Below are 22,937 nucleotides of genomic sequence, written 5' to 3'. Positions count from 1 at the left end.
TTAAATTTTGCATCAACAGGGTGAGAATTCACAAAGTAACATATGCTAGGTGTGACGTCAACCGAATCTATGGAGGAATGCTGACTAAGATAACTGCAGTTAAAGAAAAAAATGTAGATAGCCATTCTACGCCACAGCCATTTTTTTTAACAAGTCTGTCTAAAAAGCACGACTGTCAAACTTTGTGGTCTAGCTGAATATTAAATAACTGATTCAAATACGGTTACCAAGACAGCCTAGACGTACTCATATTGGCCAAATACATCAAGGCATGCTTACTTAAGGTTTATTCTCAAATGCACACAACAATTTTTTACTCTCTTTGTGAATAATTAATGTGGTATGGAAAAAGATATTTTTTAATTTCTCAAGACTATTTGAACAATATAAATATAAGAAACATGCGCTGTTTGAAAGACTGATGGCTAAATTTCCATTCCTTTCCTAGAAAAATCAGGATTGACAGAGGGTTTCGGGAAAGTCACCCGGATGAGAACAACGGCTGCCTGGACTCGATCGCCTCCTTCAATCTCTTGGCCAAGGGGCGACTTGCTAGCTGCAGGGGCGTCAGCTTCTCTTTGTTGACAGCATCAACGACAGCACCGTGCGAAACAAGGAAAAGCGCTGCCTCAGTGCGATCTTCCTCGCAAGCAAGGTGCCTTTTGCGGATTCAAGACATAGAAACAATGCAAAGATTAAACGTAGTCTTGGGGGAAATCAACTTTAAACCCATTCACAAGTTATAAATCAAGGTATTGGCACGCAACCATTACATTAGTGCCATGCCGTATAAGGGTGCCGCTCCTGGGATAGGACATTAGCAGAATGGTACAGTGCAATATTTCAAACGCACAATTTTCATGACAGAGAAACCTATCCTAATATGTGACCGTCAGTATCAGAAAGAATTCACTATTTGCCTTAAGCCAATCATGTGAAGTGGAACAGATGACACTAATTGTTATACGCCATGTGTTTTACAACAAAAGTGAATTTGAATTTAAGAAAGGCGTGAAGGATATTTCTAATGGAAATTATGTCATTAGTTTCCAGTCCAGACACATTTTCTCGCATCTAAAACACCTTCTCTTGAAAGGCCTTGATAACCAAAGCATGCTCCATTAGAGTGTACCATAGAAGGGTCCTCTACCCGATTTACAGGTTTAAAACTTCTAGTGTAAAACTTCTATTGTCTAAAACTTCTACTGTATTGCTTGTGAGCAATATTCGATTTTTCTCATAGGGAGAGAGTACAAAATATTCCAGCCCTACGTTCATATGTGCACCAGATATGAAGACAAATGGACCAAAATTGCATTAATTACACCCAAGCACACGTCGGATTGCTTTGATTTGGACAAGACAGAGAAACAACCGTTATCTTGGTACACTCATCGATTCAAGGGAACGATCGAACCAGTTATTTCATTTCTCTCACATAATAACAGTTAACTTTCAACCAGAGTTGATTGCAACCTCGAGTTCTTTGAAGTTTATTTGCTGAAATTTGACCACAAGGATTCCTGTTGAGCTGGTGAGAATGTAATAATCCTATTTCTTATAGTTATGAAGCTCATTGATAATCAACCCGCAAAAATATGACGTGAACGCTGAATCCATCAATGGTCTCAGAATTTGAGAATACCATGAATATTTGAAGGGAATTAGGGCATTGGAAAAATCAGCTTAGTCATGCTGATAGACCTTAAGACAAATGCTATATCATTGGAGAAATGAATGAAAAAGGGAACTTGGAACCTGCGTGAAGCAGGACGTGCTGTGTAGGGCTGAGAATTTCTGAGCATAAAGTTTTTCTCACTAATTTTCTCAGAAACCAGTTTTGCATGTGTGAGATATATACCTTGACATGCTCATAGTATTCCAATACTCTTGAATATGTAACCACATATAGAACGAAAAATGTGACAGGTGTACATAAAATTAACTGAAGAGTTTCGAGGAAAAAAAGCATAAAAACTTAGGCATATAATACTAACTCAGAATTGAAAGAATGGCACCACTATTATACAAGTCTGAAGAAAATCATGATTGCATTTCGGAAAAGGTTTGCTTTACCTGAAAATACATATGCATATGGCACTAGACTAAACTTTTCTTATGCCAGGTCGGTTCAAATGGTGGATATGGCAAGCCACTTGAAGCCTTGAAGAGTCATACTTAGCAGCTAAGGCATGACAAGACTTGAAATTTTGAATCTGGCCCAGTCTGACTTAGAAGTTGGGTGCGCTGGACACCAAGCCAATGATTTCCAACGCAGGACATTGCTATGAAGTATTATGACAAATATTATAGAGTACAGGGTTCGTCCGGAAAATAAGTGTACTGACTCCTGGGCTGGGCACGCCGCTCCAGGCGCACCCAGCACCGCTCTGACGGGCTGCGATTGGAGGGGGGTATGTTGGCAAGCGACGCTGAAAAAGGCAGTCGGCTCTGAGCTCTGTGGTGTAGTGAGGAGCTCTGTTAACGCGAACCTCCACGCTTCGACCCACATCACGGAACGCGATGCCGAAGTTTTTGGAGCAGCGTTATTCCATCAAATTTGCGGTAAAGCTTGGGAAATCGTCTACCGAAACTGTCGGTATGATTAACCAGGCTTACGGGGAGTCAGCCATGTCCAGAAACATGATCTTTCGGTGGCACAAGATGTTCGTGGAGGGCAGAGAAGAGGTCGACGACGAGTCTTCGAGAGGTTCCCGATGATGCCTTCGCGGGAGCGTTCCAGGAATGGGAACGCCGCTGGAACAAGTGTATCGACTCACAAGGGTCCTATTTTGAGGAATATTAGCTTAAGATATGTGAGTGTAATAAATTTTTTTTCCTGAGCTCAGTACACTTATTTTCTGGACGAACCCTGTATATACCAAGGAGATATTTTCCACCACAATCAAACTATTGCAAAGTGAAAGTTAATTGTATTTCTTCCAGTTTCCAACAGAGATCCATCATTTCATCAATGAAAAAGTATCCAATAATAATAATAATTCGATCAAGTCGATTCCTGGGCAAATACAATATGCTGTCTCGAAGTCACAGCTGGTTAACATGAGAATAAATGCTGCTCTAAAAAATACATAAAGCAGGGCTTAGTATATTCCAGATGAGCTGTAGTACATAACGACATATTGAAAAACAAAAGATTGTAAATTAGCTTTTATTTATTATGATTTTGTGGCCCATTCAACTTAAGCATGCATTTAACAATGCAACAATCAGCTATTTTTTATTCACTTACTCCAATCAAGGTGATCTAGACAACATTTTCAAATATAACTGATAAATTGAGCATCAAACCCCAAGTAAACTACTCCAATGAATTAGACAGGGCTGGAAAGAGTTCGATTTGGAAAAACATAAAATAAATATACCTTCTAAGTTAGTGAATAGCTGTATTCATGAACGGAAATGAAATAATACTACTACCTCAAAGGAATAATTACACTTACAATATAAAAATATCCCCCATTAATTGATTATTTCGAAATAAGATTGTATGCATTCACAGAAACTTGCTGACCAAATTGATACTAATATAATTCAACCATTTATGGAAAAAAGATATGATAAATAATTTATAAATACTAGGATTTTTTAAATGAAATGGTTCATGAAAACATAAAATAAGTGAAAATGTAAATAGCGTTTTATAATAAAACACAATTCATAATCAATTATCTCTCGACTGTAACTTTGCTGATCACTTTCAACCCTCTATTGCTAAGCAGAGCAACTCTCCTAATTTAGAAGCCATTGCTGCTACCCACTCGAAGTCCCTATTTCTCTATCCCCTCACAAAATCTGAACTAAAAAATATAGTGAAGAATCTAGGTACAAAACGAAGCTCTGGTTTTGATGGAATTCCCAGTTACATTATCATGCAATCTATCGACTTCATCATGCAGCCTCTTCATTTTCTCTTGAATCAATCTTTCCGATTAGGAGTGTTTCCATCTCCTCTGAAGGTGTCCAAAGTCATCCCACTTTATAGAAACAAGGGCGATAGACATGACATTAACTCCTACCATCCAATTTCTCTGCTGCACCGATTCAGCAAAATATTTCAGAAGGCTTTCTACGTTAGGTTAATTTCTTACCAAGAGATTTCCAATCTCCTTACACCATCTAAGCATGGTTTTAGGGAGCATAAATCTACATCTTCTGCCAACTATCAGTCAATAACCCAGACTTTAAATGCTCAAGATAAAAAAATGGAAGTCCCTGCAATGTTTTTTTATTTCTCGAAAGCTTTCCATTGTGTTGACCACCAGTTACTTCTCAAGAAACTCCAAAGGATGGGTATTCGTGGCATACCTCGTGCTTGGATTAAATCCTACCTATTTGATAGAATACAACACGTGGTTGTTTCTCAAAATGGTACATCTTTTGTTTCCCCAAGTAAGGTCCTTAACCCTCTTAGGGCGGCGGGCCGATATATCGGCTCTTGCGTAAGCTATAGTTTAAATTGCTGTAATTTATGGTTTTTTCTTTAATAATTTATGGTTTTTGTGCTATCGATAGGCTGAATTCCATACAATTACATAAATAATTTTTTAATTTCTTATTAGCAATTTTAAATGCTTTTCAAAAAGTATAATTCTTACTATAATTTTTCGTTCAGTTTTGTACATGTCGGGAAGCTCAGCCTAATAGTTTGCTCGTTTTTTTTCTGAGTGGTCTTTCCATAATGAAAAGCCACTGAAAGGCTACTAATCTGTTTTCATCTGTAATCTCTTGAATGTGTTATGGTATCTTGGTGTTAATATATCACCGCTTATTTAGACTTTGTTGATACGATGGAAATGAGAGCACTGCTTTGTAATCATTTTGGTTTCTCTTTCCGTCCATCCTATCTAATCATTTGCGCCCTGTGTATTGGATTACATTGCCAGCAGTTCTCTGTGAGTTAGAACTTGTTTTTTTTTGCCTTTAGATTGTAAGCACATTGCCGCAGTCTCAAGGAAAGAGGAAAAGTCCCAATTTGACTAAGGTGAGATCAGCCTTTTTCAACCAAATCGAACTATGCAGAGGCTGACAAAAAATTTTGCAATTCACTGGTTTTTCTTTATTTATTTATAATATTTTCTACATGTCTTTTTGACTCGATATTTTATTTAAATATCGTAGTTTTATTGAAAAATGTTTGAAAAAAAATATCAGTATTGAGTCTAAAAATCGAAATATTATTGCTAAAAAAATATTCTTTAAATTTATAATACTGTAATAATTACATTTATTTTTCAGATGATGTAAATGTATTACATCATTATTAACTACAATATTTTATTTTAAAATAAAAAAACTGCATATGGATATCTAAACAAATAACTTCATAATGTATTTTTTTCCTAAGGTGATACATTTTCTTAAATTACCCTTCGCACTTCTCACTAGTACCCCTGGAATCCCCACCGCACTAAGAGGGTTAATCGAGGTGTTCCTCAAGGCTCTGTTCTAGGGCCTGTCTTGTTTCTTTCTTATATAAATGACCTTGTTGATATTTTTCAACATATAAAACGGTGCTACCCCCTTGTTATATGCTGATGACACCAACATTATTCTTGTATTGCCTACTTTTGATGAATTGATAGTTAAGTGTAAACAGGTTAGTCACACCTTACTCTCTTGGTGCCATAATAATTTCCTAGATTTGAATATAGAAAAGTCTCACCCAATATATTTTGCAAATAAAAATAAAGCAAGCAAAGTACTTTCTATTGAAGTTGATGGGAAGGTGATCCCACAAGTACAAAATACCAAATTTTTGGGTTTCCACATAAATTCTCAAATCTCTTCGGATGAACACATAAGTACTTTAACCAGTAAGTTAAGCTCGGCCTGCCTTTTAATAAGGTCCATTTGATCCACCGTTTCAGTGGCTGTTCTCTGTGCACTATACTATGGTGAATTTTATTCTCACATAGCCTATAGTATCCTTTACTGGTGGGTTCATCATCTAAGGCCTTGCCTATTTTCAGTGTCCAAAAAAGAGCCTTTTGGCTAATGAGTTTTGCAAAACACAGTGCCCCCTGCCATCCCCTGTTCAAAAAATTGGATGTACTGCCACTGCCATGTATTTATATTTTTCATGGATTAGTACATACAAAAAGAAATCTATCCGAGTATGTGAAACATTGTGATATCCACAAATATTCTACGAGGCAGAATGAGCAGCTGCATGTTTTATATGTGCCAAATTATATGGGCCTTCAACTTCATAATGAACTCCCAGCTGAGATTAAGGCCCAAAAAAGTGTGGCTGCATTTGAAGTCAATCTACTTAGGTTCTTAAAATTAAAAATGTTTCATTCAATTGCTGAATTTCTTGATAATGCCTGATATGTCTTGTATCCTCGATAAAATTGTATTTTGTCACTTTCCCCTGACGTATCATATATCAAGTGTAACAGATATAACTACTTGATCACTGGACAAATAAAATGTATTATTATTATTAATACAAGTCTCGATTCCAGGCGCAAATTTCATCAAATGTTAGCCAACATGTTAATGAAAGCAATATTAGGACATGCATAACTTCTGTATCTAATGATATAACCTGAAACCCTTAAGTAATACAAAGGCTAAGGTTCTCCCAATCAAAAGAGAAAAAATATGTTCTGCAAACCACATTAAGAGGAATGGGAAAATGGATAGCTTAAGGCATTTGAAACTCACTTTAGAAGGCAATACAAATCTGTCAATAAATGTCTTTAATTTAGGATGAATCCAATATTAGATTTAGTAAGAGGATCAATACAATGTTCATTTGAGCAAATTTTATGAATTTAATTTCTCGTTCAATGCTAGCCATTAATATGTCGCAATTTTATACCATCAGGGCAAACTATTTAAGATGAGCAATTGAAAAGCTGTGCTATTAATAATCATATCCTCATAAACTTCGACTTGATTCAACTTATAAATTCTATTATGCAACACAAAAGAAGGATAATGAACTTTGAAATTAATCAATATCATTTGAATACACTTACAAAGGTGTGTTTCCATATGAATCAGCAACGTTTATGTTGGCATCGCCTTTGAGCACCAAGGACTCCATCACTGAGATGATTCCCTTTGATGCAGCTCGGTGGAGAGGTGTAGCCCCTCTCTCATCTCGGGCGTTGGCATCGGCACCTTGGTTCAGCAACAAGTCCACAATCTTCAAACAAATTACACAATGAGCAACAAGTATGCCATCTTCCTTGCGTAATTATTTCATCACGCTAGTCAAATATAAGTCAATCTGACAACCATTAGCCTATCTCTCGGAGATAGAAAAATGACTGCATCTGGACATTATTATATCTTCTATGAGTATCACAATTATAATGTACTGGCCCAAGGATTTCACAGCAGTAAATTACAAAACAAACCAAATTCCAACATGAGACAAAAAAAATGAACATAGGGTAGTTGGCTGTTTTGGAAGACTTATGGAAAGTCCTTTATCCGAGAGCAGCGTTTGTCAAACAGAAAATGCATTCACTTACTTTAACAGTTTTACTTGGAAGGGGCATTTTTTATACCCATGGATAGCATTTTCATGACTGCTGTGGGTCAAATGGAAAACCAGTGAGACCAACCAGGGCTTGCTGATGAATGGAAACATTTGAAGGACTACATGCATGTAATTTTTGTTACCACAATATCCCATAGATAGTGCACACCTAATATTTTTTAACACTAGAGAAAATGCAATGTCAGCACACGCCTATTAGGTACAAGGTGCCTTTTAATGATCAACACTCATTGAAATGTATTGATAGCCACTAGTGCACTTCTAGTTTAATAGAAGGTAGTTATCAGATAAATGAATGGTCATAAGAAACAGACGAGTGTTTAAGTACGTGCCATTAATAGTTACTATCAATATTTGATCCCAAGTAAAGCTATATGTTTTCATTTATTATTCTTTGTGTTTTAACCTTTTGCACTCGGATGTTGAGTGTGACTCGACACGGTTAGCAACGGCAGCAGCTCGTATGTCGAGCCACACTCGACACGGAGTTTCACCACGAGGGGAATTGGGATTTTTGTCTATTTTTCCAATAACTTTTCTTGTAATCATCTGCATGAAAGGAAAAGGAAACTTAAAGCTTAATTAATGGCATGGCTTGTTTTATAAATGAATGGTATCGACCCATGATGTCGTCGTCGACATAAATGCCGTCTCCCGAAGGATGCCACCACCTGCGCAGATGTTTTTTTGTTATCTATTTACTGTGTCGTAAGTTCCTTTTCATTTGCATTGTTTGCTTTTCTTTACTTGGAAGTCAGCTAAATGTAGAGCAATGTCTTTTAGAGATTATCGGCATCCGAAAAAAGATCGCCAGAATGTTAAGTTACCTCAGTCAGCTGATCCTTAGTTCATTGCTTTCTAGTTTTGACTCTTTATTTTCCTTTTCTTCCTAGTTTCCGCTGTCTCATCAAACATTCTGCCAGCTCTTTTTCTATCTATTGCATAGTCAGGAATCTTGAGTAGGAGGGTCCAAGATATTATCTATTGTATTTATAGTAAAACACAAACCTTAGGCCTTTTCCTGGAGTCTACCTTTTTTGAGGTTGCATCATCGTTGTTTGAGGAGTGTCCGAGACATGAGTCATTGATTCACAGTAACTCAAACCCTAGTACTTTTCCTTTGTCGTGCTTTTTTGAGGTTGCATCATCCTCCTGTGGTAAAAAACCTTCCTAATCTTAGTCTCCAAGGTTTACTTACGTTTCTAGAAGCATAACGTAGGTGTTTTCCCTGATGACAGAGGGTTCTCTTACAACAGATGCTTTCCCTTTAGTTGGACAAATGCTTTGCCCGCTAGTAGTTGCTCATTCCAGAAGAATTTCACCTCCTCACGATGGATAAGTATTCCAAAGAATTAGAAAGCAGCGACGAAGAATTTTACATTGAAACTGACGAATTTATTAACAAATATAATAGTGACAAAAGTGAGTTGTGAAATGAAATGTTAGGAAACTAGTACACGATCTCGTCGGAGAATTCTGAGATGGTACACAAACTTCCAAGGTTATATTACCATCCACAAGCATAGAGCAACGTTTAGATGGAAAACTCCATATAATCACGCTTCACCCCAACAAAAAACATACAGATTGCACGGTTTGCTCTGATGGAAAAATCAAAGGAGGAAGAAGAGAGACGATATATATTTGTGAGACGTGTGAATGTAAACCAGGTCTTCATGTTGGCGAATGCTTCCAAAAATATCATACCATGAAAAATTATAGTTTAAATTATGGTTTATCAATAAATTTATCAATAATTATGTCAAAAAATCCAAATAAATAAGTTTGTATGAAAAGAAACTCCAGTTTTTCATTCTAGTACCATGCTTAGCTAATTTGGGGTATTTAAAAAATTGAATCCCGAGTAGACTATGGCAATCGAGAAAAAAGCACCCGAGTGCAAAGGGTTAATTCTTATTTCTTTCTCTTATTTTTTCATTAAATTACATGATTGAATATGACCTTATCAATTGCAAAAGAAAAGGAATCAATCATGGTTACCATCTTCCGGCCTGTAAGCACGTGAATTCTTCTAGCATTTAATTTTGGACACAGACTCCTCTGAAGAAATTACCAATGGAGAACAAAATCACCAAGCAGAGAATATCTTATATAGCGTTATTTAGCCTGGAAGCCATTAGTTTAACTTAAGGAAGATAGAATACTGAGGCAGCATCAACATCTAGAATTTCGTACTGCAGTTGCAGAAGGCTTGCTCCAAGCTGCAAACAATGACCAAGGTTTTCTAAGAAAGTTCATAACTGGAGATGAGCCACGGGTCCATGACGGCTATGACCCTGAAACAAAAGCCCAATCTTCCCAAAAGTCAGTTGCAAAACGTCAAATTCCAAATTTGGGCTCCGACAATTGTTTTGAAAATTGGAAGAGATGCTGGGATGAGTGTGTGAGGTCTCAAGGGGAGTAATTCAAAGGGGACATCCAAGGCCTCATTGTCCTAGGTGGGTTAGTTTTTTGAAAATATTGGATCAATTTTCTCAATATTTGGATCCTTTTCAGGCAAGACCTCATATTTTTTGTACGACTTCACAAAAATATAAAAAGAAATGAGACAATGAAATCACGATTTTGAACTAATTCATTTATACAATATAATGCTTGAAACTCATAGGTATTCTTATTTGCATATTTTGATTAATTGGGATTTTTTGTTCATCATTGTTCAACGTTATTTCTCATTTCATTTAAATTTTTTACATGAAAAACATACAATATATATGAGAAACTACAATATAACAAAAAAGCAGGGATTATCCGCTTCTAACTGAAATGGTGTTTCTTTTTTAAGATAAATTATCATTTGTAATGATTAGTAGGGCTTCTAATTAGCCTATTAATGCCAATTCCAGGGAATATCAGATATAAAAAAGTGGGCCAATCAGGGAACTTTATTACCAAGTTTAAGAATTATAACCAAACTAAAATGTTAAAAATTAGGTATAGTCAAACAGTACTGTATCCAAGAGTTTAGGCTGCCCATCATTCACAGTGAACAATATCAATACATTAGTGTAGAATCATCCTTGAAAATGAAGTCCCACACACAAAAATGACACACATTTACAGAGCAGTTTCACAGATAACAAAATACAAGCATCGCACGAGGGGGAAAAAATCCTAAAAATTAGAATATTTTTTTTTCTTCAATTTTATATTGAATTGTGAAAAATTTAGTGCAGCTCAACTTAAAAAATGAAACACAGCATGCATCACGAATAAATAAAGCATACAAAGTAAGTGAAACAATGGTTGACGCAAAGTAACTCAGGCAGAGAATGACGGAGTAGAGAGAGAGAGAGAGAGGGGGGAAGGGCACGGTGCTGGGCCAGAAACAACTGATACGTGAGTACAAATGACCTCTAATCAAGGTTAAGGACCATACTGGAGAAAAACAAAAGCAACACACGGCAGTATAGCCGAACCCAGCCAACATCACAATTCAAGAGATACTCAAAGTGCAATAAACTGAGACCAGCACCAAAAAGAAAGCAGAGAGAAAAGGGAGCAGGAAGTTTTTATGCAAGACAGGTTACCACAGGAGATAATAATTTGTACACGGATCTTTTATGACTTGAGTATCTCTACACATATTTTACAATCACGACAGTAATACAATACACCGAACTGAACCAGGCCACAGCAAAATGTTGAGCAAATAGCTAATAATTTGAATTTTTATAATAGGTCTACTGGGAGTAGTGTTAGGCAATGTAACAAGCTAGTTTCATTCAGTTTGAATTAGAAAGTCCAAGGGTGGCACTGATGCATGAATGTCATTGCATCTGGGAAATTTGCTTGCACATCTTCAACCACCTTTACATACTTGCTTCCTAGAAATGGCATTTTATCCAGGAACTTTAACCTGAACTGGCCGTCAGATCATACATAATTTTCAATAAATTGCTCCTATTTCTGCAATTAAATGTAAAATTCCAATTCGAAGAATACCATTTTTATCTTCTTTCGCACTACGACTGCCGTTAGAATTTCAACCTGATAATATCAACATGTTTCAATTATTTTTTGTCAAAGGCAATATTTTCCAAACTTAATCATTGGTGCACCATAGTCATGATGTACTATAGTCATTCCCATTCACATAATTATTAACTTAACAATTTGCATTTAATGAATGCCTCACATAGTATAGATTCATAGAAATACCAAATTTTTTCATTGATAATGCGCACCTTATGTATAACGTGCACCCAGAACTTTGTAGTTATCATGAATTTGTATAGACACCATGCGCCCAGGGCTTCATAGTTACCTTGAACAAGTATAAATGCTGCACCTCTGTACATGCGCATAAAAATTATAAATATTGTGCATATCCATATGCTAATAGATGGTAACCACCAACGAATACATGAAATCATTATTGCCTGTGCCTATATCTAACGTAAGTATACAGGAAATTGGCGCTCAGCTGTTCTAGACACCCTCCAAGTTCTATGAAAGTGCCGCCTGCACGGGGATTGTTTCAAACCTGAACTGTGATAAGCTTTTGTAATTTAGAATTTCCTCAAGAAAATTAACCATGGAGAAGAAATTCTTATACAGCAATGTTTAAGCTAGAAGCCATCAATTTCTCGAAAGAAAAAGGAAATCGCGAGGCTGCCAGGATTTATCCATTAATAAATCTTTTTAATCAAATTTACGTTTTAGTTGGGAAAAGTGGATAATGCCTGGTATGAAAGACTATACGGTATCGGGGAGGATTAAAAGAGTGTCTGATGAAGAAATGAGCCGGTGGATCCCGGCAATTTTGCAGGGTGTCAGAGTGACTAGTGTAAAAAATGGATTCGAAAAAGCTACAGGCAATATTTCAACGCCAGTGCTAGAAGATGAGGAAGAGTTAAATTAGGAGAGTGAACTCGGTGATATGCCTGAGGAGATAACAAAAGTACTTTGTTCATTTAATTGTGATTCAGGAGAAGAATTTCTTGGATTGGAGCGAATTAACTATCGTATCCCGTATTAATAAGGCGTTATGTGGAGTATTAGAATAAAGAAGTAACTCGTGATAGAATTAATGAAGTATAGAAATTGTATGTTTATTGTTTTTCTCATGGATTTATGACATTAAATAATTGCAAAAGTATCAGATCTGTATAAACTGGAATGCAATTAGAAAGGCATGCTCGCAGACCAATTTAGTTTTGCGAGACTCTTCTTTAAATAAAACAGTTTCTGCCGTTACTTGGTGGAAATTCTTCATATTGAACTTAAACTTAAACCACTGGGCTTAATTTTAAACACCATTTCTATTTGGGAAAGCCAAGTGGTTAAATTTTAATTTAATTATTGGGTACATAAGTTTGTAAAGCTTTAAAGACTTGATGTGAAATGGCTTAACCAAATGAAATATGAATGACCTGATGAGAGGCTCTTCTCATAAATAATTCAACAAAATTACTGTGCACATCGGTGTGTAAATGTTTGGATTTTTCAATTTTCATTGTGCATAACATTCATCACCACTTTTTGCGATCTTATAAACATCCATGTATCAATAACGCATGAGTTATCGAAGGGAAAATATGGTAACATCAGCAAGTAAATAACCATTCATGACTTCAACTAAACGTTCTGATCAGTAATACTATTACAAGATAAATGCTAACCTTTACATCATATTGCAAGATCTTTCACTCCACTAACTACCAGATGTAGAATGCGTGGAGTTGGTCAAACAACTTCAAATGAACATTTGACATCTTTGGAAAATATGACAACCGCAGTATATTTATATCCTGAATTACAACTAACTCTTTTTCGTTATAGTGTTGGGACGCCAACACAGCTGCCAAAATAAAATCTTACCTCTAGCCAGCCTTTGGACGAAGCATATTGAAGTGCAGAGTGTTTCCCACTGTTGCTGGCAGACGGATTGGCACCTCGCGAGAGAAGTATGCGAACTACGGCAACTTTCCCTGCCGAAGATGCCAGCAACAAAGGTGTTGCACCATTCTGTAAAAAACCATTCCAATAATTCACCTTTCATTCCAGTAGAATTGTGATTTGGCAATTGGGATGATGATAGTAAAATTTGGCCAAAAACTAAGGGCCCAGTATCTGTTTCAACACTGGTAACAACTTAAGTGTATTTCCTTAAAAATCATGGAAACTTCATAATATTTTCATTTATCAACACATCACAAGTTTCAACATTTAAAACATCAAGTGCGGAGCACTTTCAAAACACGGTCCAAGTCCATGCATGGTAAATGATGGGCATGGGTCAACGTGGGGTGTGGTGAAGAGGTGGAGCCGGAGTGGTTGGGAGAGGACAGCTATGAAGTAGGCGAGAGCTGGGGGCGATACGAGGGAGCTACAAGATAGGTATGACAGGGCTTTGTCTTGCACAAGTTACGCACTAGGAGATGACGGAGGGTGGGCCGTGAGAGGGATGGGCAGGGGAGGAGTGGATGCAGGCAGATAGACATCAGCAGGGGTGAATTTTGGCTGAAAACGTACTCATTGACGATAGAGACAGATGGGTGCTTCGCAGCATTGCTAAAGGGCACATATCATAAAACAAACCTTTAGTTCAATAGTTTCAGCCTCAACTTTGTGGAAGTTCATTTTAATAAATGAAAAAGAAACACTTTGTTCCAATCCACCACTTTATTTCAGGTACGACTAGTTTCGACGCTACGGCGTCATCCTCAGGTACAAAGATTAAAGTCTGTTTAAACTTTGTACCTGAGGATGACGCCGTAGCGTCGAAACTAGTCGTACCTGTAATAAAGTGGTGGATTGGAACAAAGTGTTTCTTTTTCATTTATTAAAACAAACCTTTATTCATTAGGTTCTTGCATTTAGTTCTGAAATTGTATTATAGCCAGAATCTTTGTATTCCTAACAAAAAATGAAGTCCAGAATAAAGACCAACTACAAGGTTCTTAATCAAAACCATTGGGTGAGTGCAAATGATTTCACATTATTTATAAAGATTGCACTCAAACAAAATATTAGATTGGCATGTAGAATTATACTGAAGAATAAATTACCATTATGAATGAATGATGTCACACTCCAGATCAAACTTGGGACATTAGGGAAAATACATATTGGAAAGTTAAGAACAAGCCCACCATAAAAATCATCTTAAAGTATTAAACTATGAAAAGATACTTACAGCAAAGTCCATGGTCCTTAGCTTTTAAAGCCCTCCTCAAATAAAATCGTTGGCACCCACAGTCCCCAAATAAAAGGCAACTAATTTGCCTTAACTAAGAATGTGACTACTTGGGGAGTTTTTCTGGCATTTATAACTCATTTAGCCTCCTATGCATTGGTAATTTGCTGAAACTCACAATTAGTAGTACCCATTACACTCAATACGTAAGTCTTTGATGGATAAATTTAGTGATTTGTAATGTATTTTAATCTCTAGGAATGAAGGACCCATGAGAACTGAAGAGCTTCAGTCCCTGAATGTTTTTATTTTTCCCTGTGCTCCAAATACATATAAGGTTAACTCTTCCAGCAAAGAGGTGTTCCAAGTGATGCATATATCTGGCCTAGAGGTACTACTCCCTACCACCTCCACGTTGAAATGCAGACTGCCAAGGCTTGACTTAAATAGGAACCATATGATATGAATATCATAAATGAACATAATATTACATTGATCTTGAAATTGTGATTGTCATTTCTTCGAATGTCTGATTGCTCGTAAATAATTTGAAGAGAACAAAAGAGTGAAAATAACTGATTGGGAAATACAACCTAAGAGGTTGTATATTACAGATTATTTTTAACTTTTAAGTCTTTCTACAGACTATAATAGAAAGTGATGAATCCAAACAAGAAGGTGATTTTATAAGATCTGACTTTTCCACAATTACTTGAATGTGTGCAGCCTGCCTTGTAGTTTGCACCTAAACTGATATTGCTGAGTGCCCAGTCAATTGATAACGTGTTATACTATTAAGAGCTGGATGGTTATAAAACATCTAAAATTTCTTAAAGGAAGCAAAGGAATGTATTAATATTTGATGTGTAATAGAGATATCCAAGGGGGGATCGAGATGGTGCGGTGGCTATCGTATCGGCTTCCCACCCAGAAGGCCCAGGTTCAGTTCCCGGCGCTGTTGAATATTTTTCGGTGGTATCTCGATCCCTACTTGAGGTGCTTTGTGGAGGACACTTTGAGTGAGTACGCCATCCGTCGGATGGGACGTTAAGCTGTGGACCCCTTGGCGCCTTTCGTGAAGAGTAGGCTAATGCCGACGCCGGGTTTCTCTCCACCCATCATCCCTAATGGCACAAATGACCTCAGCTGTCGGTCGCCTCCCCTAAACACTACTACTAACTATCTAAGGCGTCTGATTTCATTGATGCAGGCTGATTAAATCATGCGATGGACATAATAAACCTTTACTGAATGTTAATTATCTTTACAACTCTCTCAGGAATCTTTAATTTCTCAGGGGGAGTGGACATAATTAACATTCTTCTCATAAAACATGAGAGTACAACTCACGGCACTCATTAAACGCAAGAATAAAGCAATATTTTTATTATAACTTTACACTTGAATTGCTCGTGAAGGAATCAATAACTACATGACTTGACGACAATAGTACATTCACCAAGATGGCCAGTAACTTTGTGTGACACAAACGAACAAACCACTACTATGTATTTTACCGCTTTTCTCAAAACACGATGAGAGCAAGAAAGTTGGTGTCCAATAATTTCAATATGGGAGATATGACTACATACGAATTGACAAAAGTTCAGAATATGTAAAGCATGGGATTGAAACTGACAAAGGACTGAAATTAACTGTTTATATTTCAGGCAATATTATTCGCTATTCACACATTTTCCTAAATATTTATCTCATGCTTCACATTATTGATTCAAACTCAAAAATGGACTCCGGCACTCACCAACCAAAGCATTTAGAATATAAAAATATATGGTATTTGATGTCATTGACTAGAACAATACTTCCAATATATTTGTTACTCAACTAAGGAAATTTACAAGGCAATGTCTCATTTTGACTAAAATAAATGTGACACGGGTAAAAATGGTAAAACGACCCATGCACGTTCCAGGTGTGTAATAAATATGTTGACGGCATGATAATTTGGAAGATTAGCAGAGGGAGATACCATAATTATCATTTAATTCATATAAAGGATTAACTTACAACCACTCTACACTCACATCGTCCAGAGGATCAACGGGAGAGCCCAACTCTAGGAGATATTCAACAATTTCTGGATGCCCTCCCAGAGCTGCCCAATGAATCAGCATTCTTTCGTTCTGAAAATAAAAGTTTCATTTAACCATTTCAACACTATTGATACAAATTCAAAGATATGAAACACTTACTCCATCTCGCTTATTAGCATTTGCCTGATCTTGACTTATTTTAAACTTCAGGATGCCAATGTTCCCTAAATACGCCAGATCATGCACAGTATCGTGATTTTTGCTAGCCATTATTTGATTTGATTCCTAAACGAAATTATAATCTATACTGTAATGATGAGAGCTGATACGTCACAATAAATAAAACTGCCCGCGCTAAAATTCCGATCCCAAAATCCTTAGACACAAACTACGTTTTGAAGAGTCGGTCTGCACTAAAGATCGATACGATAGCTAACTCGCAGCGATCTATCGAATATTGATGTCGAAATGATGACAACTGATTTTAAATCCGTCGGCGAAAGATTCACTTTTTGTAAAATCCAAACAGTATAAATATATATTGTCATTGTTTGGGTAAATTTTTGCCAAATTAATTTAAAATTTTGTTCTTAAATAGAATAATACCAAATAAATTTCCAAATAGTCCTTACACAGCTATTTCAATTCTTAAAACGCATTAAATGGGCTGTAAAATGTTGTGGAGGGAGGAAACAGAATGGGCATAAACATCTGGAATACTCCTCCCGAACCTTCCTCGGTGTTAAGGCGGAGTGAAGAAGGGAAGTTGGGCGGGGAAAAAGAAACGAAGGCGAATTTAATGGTTGAGCTGCGTAATGAATGTGTAAATGAAATAATGAAACGCGACGATTTAAGGCAGTGATGTAATTGTAGTGGCGGACGCATTGCTATTGGTATGCTATGAAAATCATTAAGACCAGGGTGGCTTAAGGTTTTTTAAGGTACAGTTGCCAGTTCTAAAATGTGGATTTATTTGAGCGGCGTCTTAGCGGGTAGAGAATGCATGACTGTATTCACCAAAATGCAGGGCACTCGCTGCATCGCACGAGAAGCATCATAATGGATGTACTTATATGAAGCGTTTGGGCTACAGAAATTGAGCATAAGACAAAAAATTGGACAAGCTTTCCATCTCATTCAAATCAATTAACACCAAGGACAGGTAAGTTGCTGCAGGTGAGGTATCGGTGGCATTTCTCCATGTAATCGGGCTGAGAACGCTGCGCACGTTGTACGGGAGTTTGTAGCGCGTGGAAGGACGCGTGTATTTAGACGCTGTACATTTGTTTTATGTTATAAATGGGAAAAGGTCATTTAGAATGTCATTATACATTTTAATCCTGAGGGAGAAAGTTGTGTACTGGTTAGGTCGTCATTTTTGATTTTTCTGATGAGTGGGAAGCATTAAGCGGATAATGGATGTAGGGTGTGTACTCTGAGATTTAGTTCAGAGTAGTTTCTATCGGCGGGGAAGACAGGTATTTTTGAGAAAATTCAAATTTCTTTCGAATCTGCGAACTGAAAGGTGCGAACAAGTCCCCGATCAGCATCTTGAGCATCCTCGGTCAAAGAATCTAAATAAGATTCAACGACTTATTAGGTTCGAAGTTTTTATGATGCATAATTTTAAGTGTGTTCAATTCAGTATTAAGTTTAAGTCAGAAACTACTATGAATATATATATTTTAAGTTAATGAATTTTACATCAAACCAGAATAGATTATAAAACAATTTCGTTGAAATCTATTCTAGATATCACCGAGTCAGAAAACTCCAACTTTTCGGTGTCAAACTCATCCATCTACTACCTGATGACGGATGAAATCGAAACGTCGGCCAAAATGAAATTCCTGTTCCAGTGAAAATCTCGAGATATTTTATCGAGTTCATGTATTGGAAACGAACCTTATCATTCATCAAATCAGAATTTCATTGTCTGTCATAGTTTGGCAAGCGCTCAGTAATTTATTTCTATTTAAGGAGTAGTATCACTCTACACTTTAGTTAATTTGACCGAATTTGGGATGACGGAAATAATAACAGTCGTTATTATTAATGCATATTTTTTAATTTTTTCGTATTAGAATCAATGAATACGCATACCTTTTATCATTAAAATTTAAGTAACTATCAGTTCAGCGGAGTTTATTAAATGTTCAAACGTGACCTAAACTAAAACTACAAAGTGAATGGTGTAACCGTCCAGTTAAACCACTCACTTCGTAGTTCACTGGAGTATCACTTTCTTATCAACAATTTTTAGTGGGATATCTGGCGAATACGGAACAATACGAAGTCATGGCCGTATAGTTCCAATTATATAAGTTTTCCCAAGCAATGTTTAATACTTTTTATAACGTACCTAAGCTACCCACATCCTTTCTATGCCAAAACCATAGAATGATGGCAGTTAGGAAAATTCCGGAATTCGGGGCGAAAATGTGATTCAAATGAAAAAATTGAGTTTATTATTGAAAATTAGGTAACGTGCCGATGAAGACGATTTTTTATACAAAGGAGGCAACTCGTCCCCAAAAATGATTATTTCATACAAGATTTCCTGTACGTGTTGTACTGATCCCATTAGTACCTCCTCAGGTATCCATTGACTAGAATAATGGTAAATCATCAAGTCCAAGTTAGAAAAAGGTTTTGGAGCGCGCCACTTTTGAAAATGCGCTTTCTATATTGTCAGACTGAATCTGGGACGAGAATCGGTTAAACCCAAAGGAGCTCAGGGAACGCTGTTTCACTTAAGAAAGCCAAAACCACCAATATTCTTCATCAGAAAAATTACATGATACATTCAATAAAATCAATTGAATTCTCATTGATCGATAAATCATTGTCAAGTCAATCATTTTGGCGTTATTACCTTAGGTAGGCAGACATAAAAATCTATAAAAACCATTCATTTGCATACAAATACTGTTTATATCTCAGATATATAATTGTATACTTAACTCTCAAACTCTTTAAAACATATTTTTATAATTCAATAAGAATTTGCTTTGTGCTGATTATGTGGTTCGCAGATAATGGCTAGAATTTAGTTACGTGTTTTAGTCAAAATAAGCCCTCTTAAATACTTTGAAAGTTAAAAATAATCCTAGAGTGGAATACACGTCATGTGAAAGTTAAATGTTTGAAACTGCGAAATTAATGATAAATAGTCAGCAAAGTTATGTGGTTTTGTGATGTGGTTGTGCCTCAGGACAGACGTGGGCAACCTATTTTTCAATGTGGCCACAAGCATGGCGAATGAGAAGTGAAATTCGCTATGCCTTGAAAAAAGTCATGTGAAATTTTATTTTTGGGCAATAGCAATATAACGAACTCAAATTCGCCACACTTTCATGGTCGATTTGCCGCTCATGGCGATGGCAACAGGGTCCTCACCAACCTGCCTCAGGACTTCTCATAACCTCAACTACATTTCTACACACACGTGCACGCTCGTTCTTCAACCACATCAATAACTGGCCAAAAATGCCTAGATCACGCACGTGAGGAGCATGGCTGCCTGACTTGGTCCAACCGGAACATGGCGTTGGGCGCGATCAAATGATCTGGAGTATGACGTTAGGCTATGGTTTACTAGATCAGATGGTAGGAGACGAAGAGAGAATATTCACCGAATTCTAATATCAAACCAATTGCATTGACCCGATGGCGGCGGGGCAGTCAATACAGAAAACGTCCTCGCCTGCCAACTCAAAGAGGTCGCGGGTTCGATCCCCGCCTAGGTTTTTCTCCATCTAGGGCTCGGTTGTTTGTAATTGTGTCTATTGTTAAACATATGTTATTGTTAAAAGACCGATGTAAAGGTCTAAGTGCTGTTTGCAGATTAATGTGAAATAAAAAAGATACTCACGAGGTCGAGCACTGATTACGAACTACACATCAGAGATGTTAGAGGGTACTCCATTATCTGATCAGCCGATTAAGCGAATGAATTCAACGAGAATCAACGAAGAACATCAGTTACAAGTGTTATAGACCTTAATATTTTGGGCCAATGGAATTGCAAAATTCGTTGAATTCATAATGTTAATGAATCTGAAATTATGTCGTGGAGCATCTGTCGAAAGCAGAAGTAGAGGTTATTAACTCGTGGCTACACGACTTCCATCATGTAATTATATCCCTAGCACAATTCACCCCTTAATAAACAAAATCTCCATTAATGCCAAACGTCCCATTCACGAAAAAAATGAAGCCAATAGTTAAGTTTCAGCTGTAGCCATTGTTGAGACACAATGGGAATGAAAAGCGAATTTGCTGAGCCACAAGTCAGTTCGATCCCGTTCATGACAGTCCGCGATTACGATACAGTGAAAAAGGAAGTAAAGGGAAGAGAGTAGGAGGAGCGAAACACGACTGCGTTAGGATTTCTATGAACAAAAGGCTGCGGGAGAACTGCGTCTTAGGTCGTTCGTATTCGCGGACCTGTCTCCATGGTCTCAATTTGCCGACGGCTGGGCCCAACCTACAGAAATATCTGGTCGACCACAAAACATGCCATCTGCATTTCTTTCTCCTTTCGGCCCTTCTGGTCATCTCGTAGGTTCATATTTATCTCCCCACATTTATGCATCGCGACTATTTAAATTTATTCGGCGCGAATGTGATATCTCCTTATGCTAAAGTAAACTCATTCGGGCCACGGCGGTAAGGTAATGGGAGTCGACTGTGAACGCCGGCCCGGGAGGTCTTAGGAGGAGGGGACTCAAATTCGGTCCGGGACAGTGTCATAAGAAGACAGTAGCATTGGAGTGCATTTGACCCTCACTAAAATTGGAACCACTCCAGAAATATCGAATAAACAATAGAGTCAGGTATTGATAAACACATAATTCGATTTCAAAGAAACTGCGGGAGATGCCGCAACAGTAACTTTTAACGGAGTCATCCGCTAATGTGCATTTCAATGCAACAATTTCAGAGGGTAAAAATCATTCGCCTTGACTGGGATTCGAACCCAGATTCCTCAGTATCTGGTCGAGTGCTTTAGCCATTTAAGCTACCGAGGCGTCCTCTTAAACTCTGAAATTTTGGGGCTACTCTGAAATTGTTGCATTGAAATGCACATTAGCGGATGACTCCGTTAAAAGTTACTGTTGCGGCATCTCTCGCAGTTTCTTTGGAATTTGTCAAATTATAAACGGCCCAAGTATTTAAAAGTTGGCTTTAACCTCGTGGACTGTGGCGCTTCTCGCACGACTACGAATGCCTGTGACATTGTATGTACGGCATTTCGTCACAACATCTTGTTCCTTTAAAAGCCCCAAAATTTCAGGGCTTAAGAGGACGCCTCGGTAGCTTAAGTGGCTAAAGCACTCGACCGGATATTGAGGGATCTGGGTTCGAATCCCAGTCAAGGCGAATGATTTTTACACTCTGAAATTGTTGCATTGACATAATTCGATGTAGATTTATTTTCCTGTGCTTCTTGGCCGCAAAGCAGTCAGAAACCATCACTAATGTGTAAAGCGAACATTGCAATTACGTATAAATAGGTCTGTACCACTGGTTCGAAATATCACTCAGATCCCTTCGTCCCCCCCCCCCCTAAAATTGAAGTTGCGACTTGAAAATTCCTCAATTTCAGAATTCCACAAATGACTCGCGTGTAATAGATGTCAGAGCCTCAAATTCTCCCCAACACAGACGATCATCAATCTGCATATCCGATTGTGATGTCCGATATCGTCGTCCATGCCCAATGTCCCCATCGATCCGAAATAAACAGTTTTGTCCGCGAGTTTATGCATAAGTTAGTTCTCGGTTGAGAGAAGTACCGCTGAGTAAGTCTCGCATCCCCTCGGAGGTCGTGGAGGGAACGACGCTTACCATTCGGAGCATGCATCACGACCGCCACCGCCGTAGCTCGTTGCCCCGCGAGTGTGGGCGACATTCGCTGCATTACACCGCCGTTGGGGGAGGGAATTCGCGGAGGGTAAAAATATACCTCAGAAGGAGCGAGCGTCGGATATTTTACATAAGGGCGGGGTGAAAGCTTGCGGATTATGAGTGGTTTTGCCCTCCCCCCCCCCTACGGAAGGCACCACTTCAAAAAGCGTCCTCCCGCGACACCGCAGAAGCATTGCGGGAAACGCCACCTGAATGGGGAGGCGAGAACTACCGAAGCCGGGTGGCGTTTCGGTCGGGTCGCGCGTGC

The 22,937-nt window shown here is 37.7% G+C and overlaps 1 protein-coding gene across 2 annotated transcripts; it reads right to left on the bottom strand.

The window, feature by feature from the left end:
- Positions 1 to 341: 341 nt before the first annotated feature.
- LOC139699123 (26S proteasome non-ATPase regulatory subunit 10-like) lies at positions 342 to 17,161 on the bottom strand. Of its 2 annotated transcripts, none has more exons than XM_071598158.1 (5): positions 16,916 to 17,161; positions 16,748 to 16,846; positions 13,385 to 13,531; positions 7,011 to 7,180; positions 342 to 659 (listed from the first exon to the last, which is right to left on the bottom strand). In XM_071598158.1, the coding sequence occupies exons 1-5, from the start codon at positions 17,024 to 17,026 to the stop codon at positions 482 to 484; spliced, it is 705 nt and encodes a 234-aa protein (XP_071454259.1). In that variant the 5' UTR covers positions 17,027 to 17,161; the 3' UTR covers positions 342 to 481. The 2 variants fall into 2 exon arrangements, with proteins under 2 accessions (XP_071454259.1, XP_071454261.1); XM_071598160.1 differs by having other exon boundaries at positions 342 to 576.
- Between the last annotated feature and the right edge of the window lie 5,776 nt (positions 17,162 to 22,937).

This window comes from Hetaerina americana, unplaced genomic scaffold (genome assembly GCF_022747635.1).
Source record: "Hetaerina americana unplaced genomic scaffold, ioHetAmer1.1.p SCAF_10, whole genome shotgun sequence".
Classification (NCBI taxonomy): domain Eukaryota; kingdom Metazoa; phylum Arthropoda; class Insecta; order Odonata; family Calopterygidae; genus Hetaerina; species Hetaerina americana.
This window is presented reverse-complemented; position numbering and strand designations above follow the sequence as displayed.